The 12,414-nt window shown below is 44.1% G+C and overlaps 1 protein-coding gene across 2 annotated transcripts in view; it reads left to right on the top strand.

The window, feature by feature from the left end:
• The window catches only part of LOC114495389 (aldehyde oxidase), a 71,262-nt gene that overhangs the window by 25,666 nt on the left and 33,182 nt on the right, over nt 1-12,414 (top strand). For both annotated transcript variants that reach the window (XM_028510655.2, XM_036023115.1), the window contains exons 16-19: nt 1,284-1,376; nt 5,793-5,962; nt 6,286-6,412; nt 9,549-9,671. In XM_028510655.2, the coding sequence (XP_028366456.1) occupies nt 1,284-1,376; nt 5,793-5,962; nt 6,286-6,412; nt 9,549-9,671 (513 nt within the window). The remainder of the gene's footprint in view (nt 1-1,283; nt 1,377-5,792; nt 5,963-6,285; nt 6,413-9,548; nt 9,672-12,414) is intronic.

Below are 12,414 nucleotides of genomic sequence, written 5' to 3'. Positions count from 1 at the left end.
GCAACCTCTGTGCATTTGGCTTTCTGCTCTGGTTCAGCTTTGTTTCTCTCACCTATAAGATGATGATGATGGTGGCCACTCCACAACGTTTTTGTAAAATGGGCCATCATAGGGAAAGGGCTTCATATGGTGCCTAGGGCTTTAGAGGAACATGGTGAAGGCTGCCTAGAGACTCGGCAGTAGTGGTAATCAAGTAGTTACCCAGGCATTCTCTTGCCTGGTCTCCCTTTTGACAATCTTAGTTACACGATTGTTGGCTTGGGAGGACACAAGAAAAAAAATTTCTCTGAATAAATCTGCTGGACCCAAAGGGAACTTGTACCATATTAGCCTCATTAATCCCATGCTACCACCAACTGAGTAAAGGCCAGGAACGTTCTTAATGTGGTATAGAGATTAGTGGTATGATCACTTTAAATAAGAGGAACAAAGCTCTCTCTTATCATTGCTTCTGTGGGTTTCTTCTCATTATACATGGGAGCAGCTAAGAACCAAAACAGTCCTATCAAATTTTTGAGAACAAAAGCTTGAAATCACATGAAAGAGACATATTATCACCACCAGGTAATCACAAGAGAAAAAATAAAGCCAATTGTAGACTGCTCCAATGAACAGCAAACTCATATAATCCGCTGGGTGAACTAAGTGATGTAATTTAAAGACTCTTGGCTTGTAATCTCATACTTTCAATTCAGTTTCCTCAATTCAGTAAAGATTTTGCTGGCTTTAACTTTTTATTTAAAATTCTTAACGTATAAAATAACCATGAGGCATAATGTTTAAATCCTTGGATAGAGACCTAACCGACCTATTTCCCCTAGCTCTAAGAAGCGTTCTTCCTGGGACCCCAGACGCTGTGGCTGGGAGGCAGTCTCTGCGTTTTCCTTTCTCTCCAGGTGGCCTGGGGGTGCCCGGCAGTTTTGTGCGCATGCACAATGGGGTGCTTTGGCTCTGACTTTTTCCTGGCTTAAGCATCCTATCCCCTTTCATTTTATTTACTTAGCTTCTATCTTCCTGTTTTATCAGTTTCTGAGTCCTCAAATCATTTAGGACTTACATGTGAGAGAACCGTAAGAAGCAGAGATGTCTCTTCCTAGTGTGTGGACCTCCCAGAGCACGTGCCCCGGACCTTGGGGAGCTGCTGCACCTCCGGCGTTCTGAAGCGGGCCAGTCCTTAATAAATGTTAGTTCCAGGATAGGGCTGCTGGTTAAGAACCACGCTAGCTTCCCTTCCAAGACCGCTTGGGCACATTTTAAATATCTGTAATGTTTCTACTTTTTAGGACCCCGTTCACTATCCTAGCCTGGAAGACAAGTATGAGAGTGCTTTAGAAGACCTTTATTCTAGACATCGCTGGAGTGCAGTTAACTACCAGGTCAGTGGCATTTTTTAATTCAAGGAGCCAGGCCGTGACCCCTTCACTCAGCCATCCCCACTGACGCCTCAGATGGTCAAGCTTTATAAGCCTGAGGTCCCTTTCTGGTGAACTCACAGTCTAAAATTTCAAAATCCAGGAATCATTGTGACTGAAAACCTAGCTACCGATGGTAATTTTTTTAAAAGTCTGTTTTGATCTTGAAGGTTGTATATTTGGTTCTGTGGCCTCACGCCGTGGGTGCGAGGGAGCTGGCTGGCTTGCCACCGGCTTCTGCCCTCGGCCACCAGGAAGTCGGAGAGCAGCCGCAGTCCCATTCATTCTGTGTCAGGGCCACGGGGCTGCTTTGCTTTGCTTTTCCGAGGAGCAGAGAAAACAAGCCCTGGAAGGTGATGAAATGAAGTAATGCTTTTTTCAAAGAGCTGCTAATTTATTTTGTTTGAATATGACTATACTTTGTTCCCCGATCCTCATTCACCTAGTGGTTTTTCTGTGAGTTGCACTTTAGAGTTGGATCAAACATGGTTCTAAGAGCTATTTCCAGCTCTCCCAACAAAAGCTAACTATCAGAGAGAACAGAATTCTCATAACTTTCAAATAGAATTTTCTGCCACATCATAAAAGTATTACCTGAAGTCATCCTGTTGGTGAAGTGGATAAGATTCAATGTGGTTTCCCTTGAAATTATTTTTAACAAAGTTTACCTGGAGGGTTTTGTTAAGTCAAGAACGTTGAATATGTGGTTGGACTTCATTACAAAAGCTTATGGTACATTGCAATGGACATTGAAGTCGGCCTATACCCTTCGGGTTTCAGGTTTAATACGTTCAAAAATTCAAACACACCAAACTCCACTGAAAATGGTTATTTTGACTGTTAAAAACAGCTGCCATCTTCCCTGGTGTTCTGCAAATAAGGCAGCTGCAATCTTTGGCTTATAAATGCCTAACCCCGGCAATGGAGTAAACTTTAGAAAAGAATCACAATAAATGAATGGGCATTCAAATCATTCAAAGAAAAGTGATAATCTTCATGTAGCTGATAACCTGAAAAGGGACCTTGCTGTTCTGGATTGCAAGACGAGGTTTGGAAGCAGTGTATCTCCCACACGGCTGAGGTCTGTTTCTGTTTTTCCTGTGGCTTTTCACACACACAAATACCCACGTCCCCAGGGCAGCATCAGCACTCACAATGAGCGTTTTCTCCCCACGTCAGTTCATCTGCTTCGGAAGCAGTCTGACGAGCTTCAAGAGATCGGCAGTTTGAGGGGACGGCATTCCTCCTCCCGCACTTCTCTAGCCACAGAACAAGCAGCAGCAAGTATCAAGTACAACCTCTTTCACCAGGAGATTCATCATAGCCGACACCAGAAATACAGTGTGATGCCTTCCGCTGAGATCATCAAGTTTGTATTTGATTATAGACTAGGGCAAAGATACACTTTGGGATAGTTCTTCAGTCTTTTGGCAGGCCGCACACAACAAGGTTTCAAGGGCTTTTTCTTTCTTTTTTTTTTTTTTTTTAAAGATTTTATTTATTTATTTTTAGAGAGAGAAGGGAGGGAGAAAGAGAGAGAGAGAAACATCAATGTGCAGTTGCTGGGGGTCATGGCCTGCAACCCAGGCATGTGCCCTGACTGGGAATTGAACCTGCAACACTCAAGGGCTTTTTTTTTTCAATGCTATGTGTTTTATTATTTACAGTAAAGTGCATTATATCACAGGAAAGTCCCAGGGTCTCTACAGATACCTACAGATGTGTTTCCTTAGTGTCTAAGCTTATGAACTGCCTGGAATTTTGCTCTTCAGAAAGGAAAAATCTTCTAGAATTGAAAAAAAAGGTGTGGGTGATCTTTCACACGAATGTTGTTCAAGTTCACAGCCCAGCACAGCCTCATGGTGTAGCACTTGGAGCCTGCCTTACGGAGGGAGTCGATCCCCACTCTCCGGAACATGAAAACCGTAACTAATGGAGCACTCACACAGTTTTGTTCTTTTGATCACCATCTCAGCTCCCTGAAGGAGAGCGGGAGAAGGCCTGCTGAGAGCACTGGGTCAGAAGGAAGCGCCGCGAGCTGTGTCGGTGGGGCTGGTGTGTGCTGGGCTGCTTCAAAGCCCTCGTCATGCCTCAGTCCCAGTGTGAAAAATTTTCCCTTCTTTCCTCTATCCACCTACATGGCCCCAGGCCTACCTTTATTCAATGGTGCTTGGGCCAAGGCCTAAATTATTTTTCTTGATAAGCTTTTGCTTTCTATCTTTTAAAGTCAGGATGACCACAACAACAACCAAAACCAAAACCTTAGCCAATATTATTTTTTGTGCATTGTATTATAGTCACTACAAAATTAAAGTTTACATTTAAATGAAACAAACACAGATATTAAAACAATAAATGCTTATCAGTGAGTACATATCTTACTATAAAACAGTAAATTTTATATGAAATAGGGATAAATTCAGAGCATCCTACGTGTGTCTTTTGCCAAATGAATTTTGAAAACGACTCTACTTTTCATGTATAATTGTCAGCCAAAACATGACTGGTGTTTTATCTTTGTCATTTGTATTATGAAAGCAATAGGTTTTTTTCTCCCCATTTTCCAAATAACCAATAAGAATGCTGAACATGTTTTCATATTACACATGCCACTCTCCTCTTCCCTCCTGCTGATCCATCTCAAGCCGCAGGTTTATTTCTGCCTCCCTCAGGCAGGTGGGCTATGAGCAAGGAGCCCTCCTCTGGAGGCCCGAGAGCGGCAAGAGGGCACTGGAGAAGCATGTTTTCCACAGTTATCGTTACACAAAGTTCCCATCATAGGCATGATGGTACTCTTCCATTCATGGTATTTGTTCCATTAAATCCAGATGTTCAGAAAGGAGAAGAAAACAAAAAACATCAGTGGGGTCCTGGACAGCTAGGGTCTTCTCTTCACTTCCAGAGCCTCAGAGAGCTTTTTGTTGGATGCCTTTGACTCTGGAAAGTCAGCTATGATTGAAATGCCACTTTAGATGGACTCAAATGTCTTATTTACCATCAATATGTACTGCATATGTTTTTCAACCTGCACAGTCTAGTAATCAAATACAAAAGTATTTACCTTTTCCCCTTAGATGCCTTAAATGATACTGCATTGGAAATAGGTCAGCTTCCATGGTGCCTTTTTCCCTGGTGACGGTTTAGGCAGCGCGTGTTCTGTTGGTGATGTGTGCTCTCTCCCCTCCTGCCCTATGACGTGGCCAGTGCTGTGAGGCTCATCTCAGAGAAAGAGTCCCTGCCTCACCAGGGCTCAAGTGTCCTACACTTCAGTGTGGGACAATAGATGGGATGAGAAGGGGAGACCTTCCAGAGCGCATTCCAGGCCTCACCCTGATCCACCTACTGTATTCCCTTTACCCCCAAGTCTGCCAGAGAAAGCCTTTGGGGGTTGGACCTCAGCCCTAGTTCCAAACACAATGCTGGCGCAGCCAGCTGTGGCTGGGCCTGCCCAGCACAGCATAGCAACAGCTCCTCAGGCAGAGCTCTAGACCCAGAGCCGCCCTCTCCCTCTAAGGAGTGGTCACTTGGTTGGCAATTTTCCCGGAATTTCCACCTCCTGTGCTCCCATCACCAGCCTCCTTAGCCAGCCCGGCCTTCACCTCAGTCTCCAAGCTTGTCCTGTGTCATGTCTCTTAACTCCTTCTTTGTTTATAGCTCCAACTTTCTCCCCCCAATAACCAACCGACTAGGAAAGCTGAAATACAGGGGGAGACATTTCTTCTTTGGTTAATGAAACATATTTAAGGTACTTATGGAACCAGTAGCAAGACGCTTGCCGCCACCACAGGTCTGTAAGAAAGAGTAGCATTAGTCACTCATCACCAAACATGCATCTTCCTTTGGCTTCATTCTTTCATCAGAAGTGACTGAGTCATGAGTTTTATCCATTATTTCTTAGGCTTTTTCACTCAAAATAGGAAGAAAAGTTCTCTTCTGATTGAAGATACGGCCTCACCATTTTCCATAAACACAGTCATGATGTCATTGTGCTCTCCTGCAAAATATATGCACCATGCTTAGATACAAGCAGTAACGTAATTTGATAGTGACAATTAAGGAAATATATAAGCATTAGCATTAAGTGACATAATTTTACAGTACCAGGAAGGGAGATTTATATTCATTTTCTTATACAGATAGTATTAGATAGTAGTATGTGTGGTCTATATTCAAGAAGGTAAAGGGGGAGGGAGAGCAACATTGTGGCTATACATCCTTCCAAGTTTCCCTGTTGAATTATTGAAATAAACTTATGGTCCTGTTAATAGTGATACTTTTCATTTTCAGAAGTGTTCTGGTCTAGGTATAAATTACATAGCTACCAGCTTATAGGAGATGTTTATGATTATAAAAACGATATGTTGGTTATTAATTAAACAGAATGTAGACCCAAAGCAGCTTCCTCAAGACCCAATTGGCCATCCCATCATGCACCTGTCTGGTATTAAGCATGCCACGGGCGAAGCCATCTACTGTGACGACATGCCCACTGTGGATAGAGAACTGTTCTTGGCTTTTGTAACAAGTTCAAGAGCTCACGCTAAGATTGTGTAAGTGATAAAGTTCTTACCTGATAGACATCAATGATTGCCTTTTCCTCTAAGTCACATTTGTGGAAAGTAATGGAATGAGCAGGGTGAGCTATTTGTCGGTGACATTCAATGCAGATTGGAGGTGAAATGGGGTCGAAATGTAGAATTTAATACAGTTTGTCCCTCTATCTATTAACTTCATTGTCTCAGGAGCCTTTCCCCAGTTGTCTGGTAGAGAGCTTATCTCACCTCCCTCCATTCTTACTCTCCAACTGGGCCAGTCCCCCCACTCTCGGGGCTGCGGGCTGCTCTGAGGGCCCTGCTCTGCATGCCCCATCCAGGTCTATCGATCTGTCGGAAGCGCTCAGCCTGCCAGGCGTGGTGGACATTGTGACGGAGGAACATCTTGAAGGCGTGAACTCCTTCTGCTTCTTGACCAAACCTGAGAAACTTCTGGGGTCAGAGGAGGTACTGCATTTTTCCTTTCTGTTTTAATAATAACTTCCACTATAATGGCACCAGCAGATTTTCTTAAAGAAAGCATCGCGTTTGGCACGTCACAAAGGATTCCATTATTTTTTGAATGCTTATTATAAGACACTTTATTCTAACGGTGAATGAATTCAAATATATTCATTTTCCACATAAGCAAAAAAAAGTTGACCAGTTATATAAAAGGTACTTGGGTGTTTATCTTTTTCTAGTAGTAAGATAGTATGCTGCCAACAAGTATGAAAGAACACATGCAGAGAGAACAGGGGTCATTTTTATTTGCTAATCTCTCTTCTGAGAATCTCTTGCCTTTGCCCCAGTCAGTGGGCTCCAAGTCCAAGTCCAACTTCAAGTGGTGTCTTCCTCATGCAGCCTTTCCTTATCCTTTAGTCTGGGAGTTATTTCTCCCTCTCTGAACTCACCTTTACTCACCCACTCATATTGCCACCTATTTAACAGGCATTTTTTTTTTACATTGGATTACTTATGTATGTCCTTGTGCGTGGACATAACACTGTGCAAAGTAAGTTAAACCAATGTGACTCCTGCCCTCAGAAATGCACAAATATGAAAAAAAAACAGGGGTATATACATCTTCCCAGAATCCACACTTTGACAAAAGCACAAGCCAGGAACACACTCATCAAATATTTATAGGACACCTAAGCATTACAGTTAATAATTTTTATGCTAAGGCTCAGAGATCCGCAATAATCAGTAACTTCTGTAAGCAAATGTATTGGTCATGTTACTAGATTAATTATACATGAAATCTCTGATAAAAATATGTGTATGTACAGTTATGACTATGTTAGTTATATATTTAAAAGAAAGAGACGAGGAGTTCCTGGAAGACCCCAGAACAGTTGGTATTCACATGCCTCATAGTGATTGATTATTAGTCTGACATATGGCCATGTTCTGTCACCATGTCCGTACGCTCTGTGCCCTCGTGGGCAGGAAACTTTTCAGGATCAATCGCCAGCCACTCTTTGCAGGTTTTTCCCTCACTCTCTGCATCCTGGGGTGGCTCTCAGTTATCCCCACTCCCATTTACTAGGATTCAGCTCTGTCTTGGTCCCTTAATTGTCATTTTTGTGGGTAGGGCAGGAAAACAGACCCATCCTGGGTGCTAACGTGCAGCACTGAGCCTGGCTTCTTCAGCATGAGCTCCGGCAGAGGTGGGGGGCTGGGGCTGATCTCTTGCCTGTTCTGGGAAACTGCAAACTGTTTCATCAGCAGAAGACAACGAATACACACAGCCTCAGGTCTGGAAGCTGCAAGACCGCAGTTGAATCCAGCCTTCCTTTGCTCATTCACGTAGCAAATTGACTCCTCCTTAAAGTTCAAGCTCAACATCAACAGGCACTTTTTAAGTGAGCACCTACTGTGACTGCTTGCTGTAGCTGAACAAGACCTGTGTGGTCCTTACCCTCACAGAGCTTAAAGTCTAGAGGAGAAGGCAAAGTGGGCCTTTAATGAACTTTCTACCTTGTAGCAAGCTTATTTATTTATATCTATGCCTTATATATTTCCCCTACCTGGTAAAAGTCCTCCAATGAGGTCCCACGCCTGATTCGCCTGTATTTTCCACACATTGCTTCCCATGTAGCAGAGTAAATGAGTAAATGAACAATGCTAGCATTGTTGCTATTTGAAAGTTTCAAATGATTAAAACTTTGGTTTGGCTACTGCATCCTTAGTTATCAGAAAACACAGCAAAGGCATTGCAGCAGGTTTTGTGCAGAACTCAAGTGTCTCAGTTTAGTGTTCACCCAAAAGAGCTTCATCATTTGAAACAGCCTCTCCCTCCTCTGGCTCTTGCTGGCAGACTTCGTTGATAAATATGACAGTTCGATGACTGAGAGTCTCAAGTCAAGGTTGGAACTCCTCCACGACATCATAGTGTGGCCGTGGTGGAAGACAGTGAGAATCGTGGCCTTTGCATAAATGTTAACTAAACAAGGAAAACCATTCCAGCCTGCATGACAGTGCCTGCTCTTTGAGGTGTGGGTGTGCTGAGTACGAGCCTCTGGGGGCATGGGTCATGTCCGTGTGCCAGGTCACAGAGGCAAAGCCAGGCATCCACGCAGAGCAGAGAACAGGGCCGTTGTAAGTGATTGCCCTTGTCAGCCTTGTTCTTTTTCAAACATTAGCCTGAAGCACGTCATGCCCTTTTAAATTCTTTCCACTGTAGACATTTCAAACACACACAAAAGTAGAGATTCAACAGTTACCAACATTTTGCTATTCTTGTTTCATTTTTCTCCTCACAGCCCCCACCCTCCTGTACCCAATAAATACACTGTGTGTGTGTGTGTGTGTGTGTGTGTGTGTTCTGGATTTAACGTTTGTAGTCATGGCCATGGTGTAAGGTAAGAGAGAGAACAAGACGGCCATGGTGATTCTTCCAGTCCTGAGTATTCCACCTTTCTGCAGCCTTGATTTTGTGTTGTTTTCCACCAACTTGGTACCCTGGTCCCTATGTCAGCTCCTCAGGCAGCTTCCCCCTCCCCACCTGCAGGTGAAATGATGAACATTCTGTGCTTGGTGCGCCTTGGCTGGTCCTGTCTCATGTCTCTTCCTAAAAAGCCTGTGTTCGACCACAGTCGAGGCAGAGACTTGCTCTCCAGCAGTGTTGCATTATCACTCTCTCTCTCTCCTTCCTCCCTAGCTGAGCAGGCGGTAACCTGGTCCTCCCTGTCTGTGAAGGCAAAAACCACCTCTCAGAATGGCCCTGATCGTGGTATGGCGGGCACAGGCCAAGCCGAGGACTGGCTGTCATAGGCCAGCTGACCTTTGAGCAGCTCTGTAGGCTGGGCCTGGATGGAGCCCGAGTCTGCTGTCCAGGAGGCAGAGCCACTCTTGGCCTCTTCAGCTACCACTGCCAATGATGCAGCAAAAAAAATGTGCCTGGGGGCAGCAGGCCAACTCTGACACATGCACCATCCTACCAGAGCCTTTGGTAGCCACTGCACTGCGGTTAGGACACGTGTGAAGGGGTCATTTACTGCGCGCCTAGCTCTGTGCTGGGAGGAAGGAGAAAAGTGAACGGGAGGCGAGGACCAGGTGTCCGTGCTTCTTGAAAACAAACGTCTTTTCTGTGTTGTAGGTATTTTGCGTGGGTCAGCTTGTCTGTGCCGTGATTGCGGAGTCTGAGATTCAGGCAAGGAGAGCTGCGAAGCTAGTGAAGATTGTCTACCAAGATTTGGAGCCCGTGATCCTAACCATTGAGGTAATGGGTTCAAGGGTGGGGCCCAGAAGAGCAGATTTCAGTGGTACATCAGTAAAAATGCTTTTGGCTTCAGTAATAGGAAAGAAAACATGACTCAAAGTGGCTTCCAAACCATGGGCCTTACTGGCCCCAAACTATAGGGTCTGGCAGAAGTACCTCCTGCTTGAGTGTGGTTAGTAGGGTAACAATATGAGTGTAATAATTTATAGTTTTAATTTGAACACTTCACCTAAAATGTCATATGGTGTGCTTGAGTATGATATTTTTATGTTACAGCATCACATGCTTATGATTTTGCAATAAAAGATTTTATGATAAAAAAAAGGGCATTCTTTGTGCCGGGCCCTGTATATCAGTATCAGCAAGAAAGCTGATCTTCCACCTCTTCTCCCTGCTGCTGCCCACAGTACAGGCTTTGTCTGCTGTGGTCGAGGGATGACAGCCAGGAGCTTCCGGCTCATATCCCAGGAGCAAAAGAGAGCACCATTGTCCCAACATTCCATGAGTCCCAAAATCCAGCCTCATTGGGACACTCAGTCCCATATCCACCTCTGAGTTAGTGACTCTCTAGAGGGATGTAGGAGCTGCTGTTACTCCCAGGGGGTCAGAGTTCTTTGGGGTGCCTGGGCTGCCCGGGGGAGTGGTGGAGCCCTAAACAGAAAGTGGAGTGCTGTCGGGAAGAGGACGGGTGAGAGGAATGCTGGGTGGGCAACCAACAGCGTCCCGGAGAGGACACACACCCTGTGACTCTGTGCAGCAGGTCCTTGGAAACCACTGTTTCATTCAACATTGTTTTGTGATAATGTTGAGGAGATGCCTTAGAAATGTAACTCTTGTTTCCATCGTCACTTAACCTATGGTCAATTTGGTTTAGCTATACGTCATTTTGTCACAGTCCCAAGAACCTGTCAGTGTTCAGTGAGGACTTATTGCATTCACCTTCGCCCCGGGCACACAGTCAGAGCCAACAAGATGCTCTAGGAAGCAAACATTGGGGACACTATTTTTAGATCCGTTCATGTACATCTTCAATTAGTATGAGAAATGGATCCTGTGATGCCTACAGATATTTTGGCAACTTAAACAAATTGGAGAATTGCACTTTCTATCCTGCTTTTTAGAAGGGAGCTTGAAATTTAAAAAGGTTTTAAGATTTATCTCCATGTAATGATACAGTGTTCTGCATACATTCATTGGTTCTTATAATTCACTAAGCAATAAAAGCATGGAAGTTGGGGAAGCAGCAGGAGCAGATTGGATTCAGCGCACGCAGACCCTGTGGACTCCGGGAATACGAGACTGTCTTCCCAGCGTATGGGATAAGCTGTGTCCTAGGGGCTACCATGCCCTGAGGCAGAACACAAAGAAATGCCTTGGCCAAGATTAGTGTCTCCAGCAAAATTCGGCCTTGAGTGTGTTTCCTACCACCCTGATTTATGCCTACGAGCTCAGGGTTTGTTTCCCCACAACGTCCTCCAGGTTTTAAAATTACAAGAAAATCATGTCAAGAAAACAAAAACATAGAAGTTTAAATGAAGTCAAAGAGTGACTGGGCCTTCTAAAGCTCCCTGGCCACTTTCAAATTCAAGCCCGTGGTTTCCTTCTCAGGCCCCTTCGCTCACAGGCTGCCTGCTCTCCTTCCTTGCTTTAATATATTCCTTCCCCAGCATTTGGTTCTAGAGTGAGAATTACTTCTTCATGAGAAATTGTTTACACGATGCTTCGTCAAAAATTTTGCTTGTAATCCTTGGCCCAATACCAGTGGCTTACTGTCTTCCCTCCACCTTCCAGCCAAATAAAATTCCAAATTAACAAATAGATACTACCTTCCTTCTGTCCTCCCCAGCTCTAATCAGCAGGCCTTCCGTTGTCTGCCAGGCAGGCATTCCAGCATCCACTCCTGCACTTCGACACTGTGGAGCAGAGCTGCCTCCTGTTTTTGTCAGAGGTTAAGCTCTCCAGGGTCAATCTACTAGATTGGAGTGGATTTAATCCAAGTCATCTGTAACAGGGAAATATGCCCAGCTCCCTACACACTAAAGTTCTTTTTATCACTTTCCTAGCAGGAACATATTCAAGAAATTGACTCAAAGTTACTTGAAGAGCAAGCAGCAGTGACGTAAAAGGAAGTTTAAACTTTTAAAAATAGGATTTTTAAAACTTCTGTTTCCAACCTGGAATATCCGAGTCTTAGATTAATAACAAAATCGCATACATTGATTCCAGTGGAAAAGTGTTATCAATCAAAATAGGATAAAAACAAATGTATTTCTGCCACTAATCTCTAAGTTTTAACCTAGCTTATGCTTTTTAGAGTTTTTAATAGTTTGAACTGAAAAACTCTTGGCTGAAAGGGTCAGGCTAGTGATCACGGTGAGAAAAACATATGCTTTTGACCAGAATGTCTCATCAGCCATCATGGCCAACAACAATAGCTAATTTGCACATAGAGCTTACTACGTAGTCATGTAGTCCTAAGCAGGTTTCCTACATGAACTCACTAAAGGCTCACAACAATCCTATGAGATTAAAACTGTTATTATCTCCATTTTGATGAGGAAACTAAACCACAAGTTTGCCCAAGGTCACACAGCTGGTCAGTGATCAGTGATAAAGAAGCAGTCAACAAACGCTATCAGAGAACCTGGGCCCACAGTGGTAAAAACAAATCAACCCCTTTCCAGTGGAGGAAATGGCAGGATCACAATAGGCCACCCTCTCAGCTATGTTGATGGATGCATAC

Source organism: Phyllostomus discolor, chromosome 4 (genome assembly GCF_004126475.2).
Source record: "Phyllostomus discolor isolate MPI-MPIP mPhyDis1 chromosome 4, mPhyDis1.pri.v3, whole genome shotgun sequence".
In the NCBI taxonomy this organism is placed as follows: domain Eukaryota; kingdom Metazoa; phylum Chordata; class Mammalia; order Chiroptera; family Phyllostomidae; genus Phyllostomus; species Phyllostomus discolor.
This window is presented reverse-complemented; position numbering and strand designations above follow the sequence as displayed.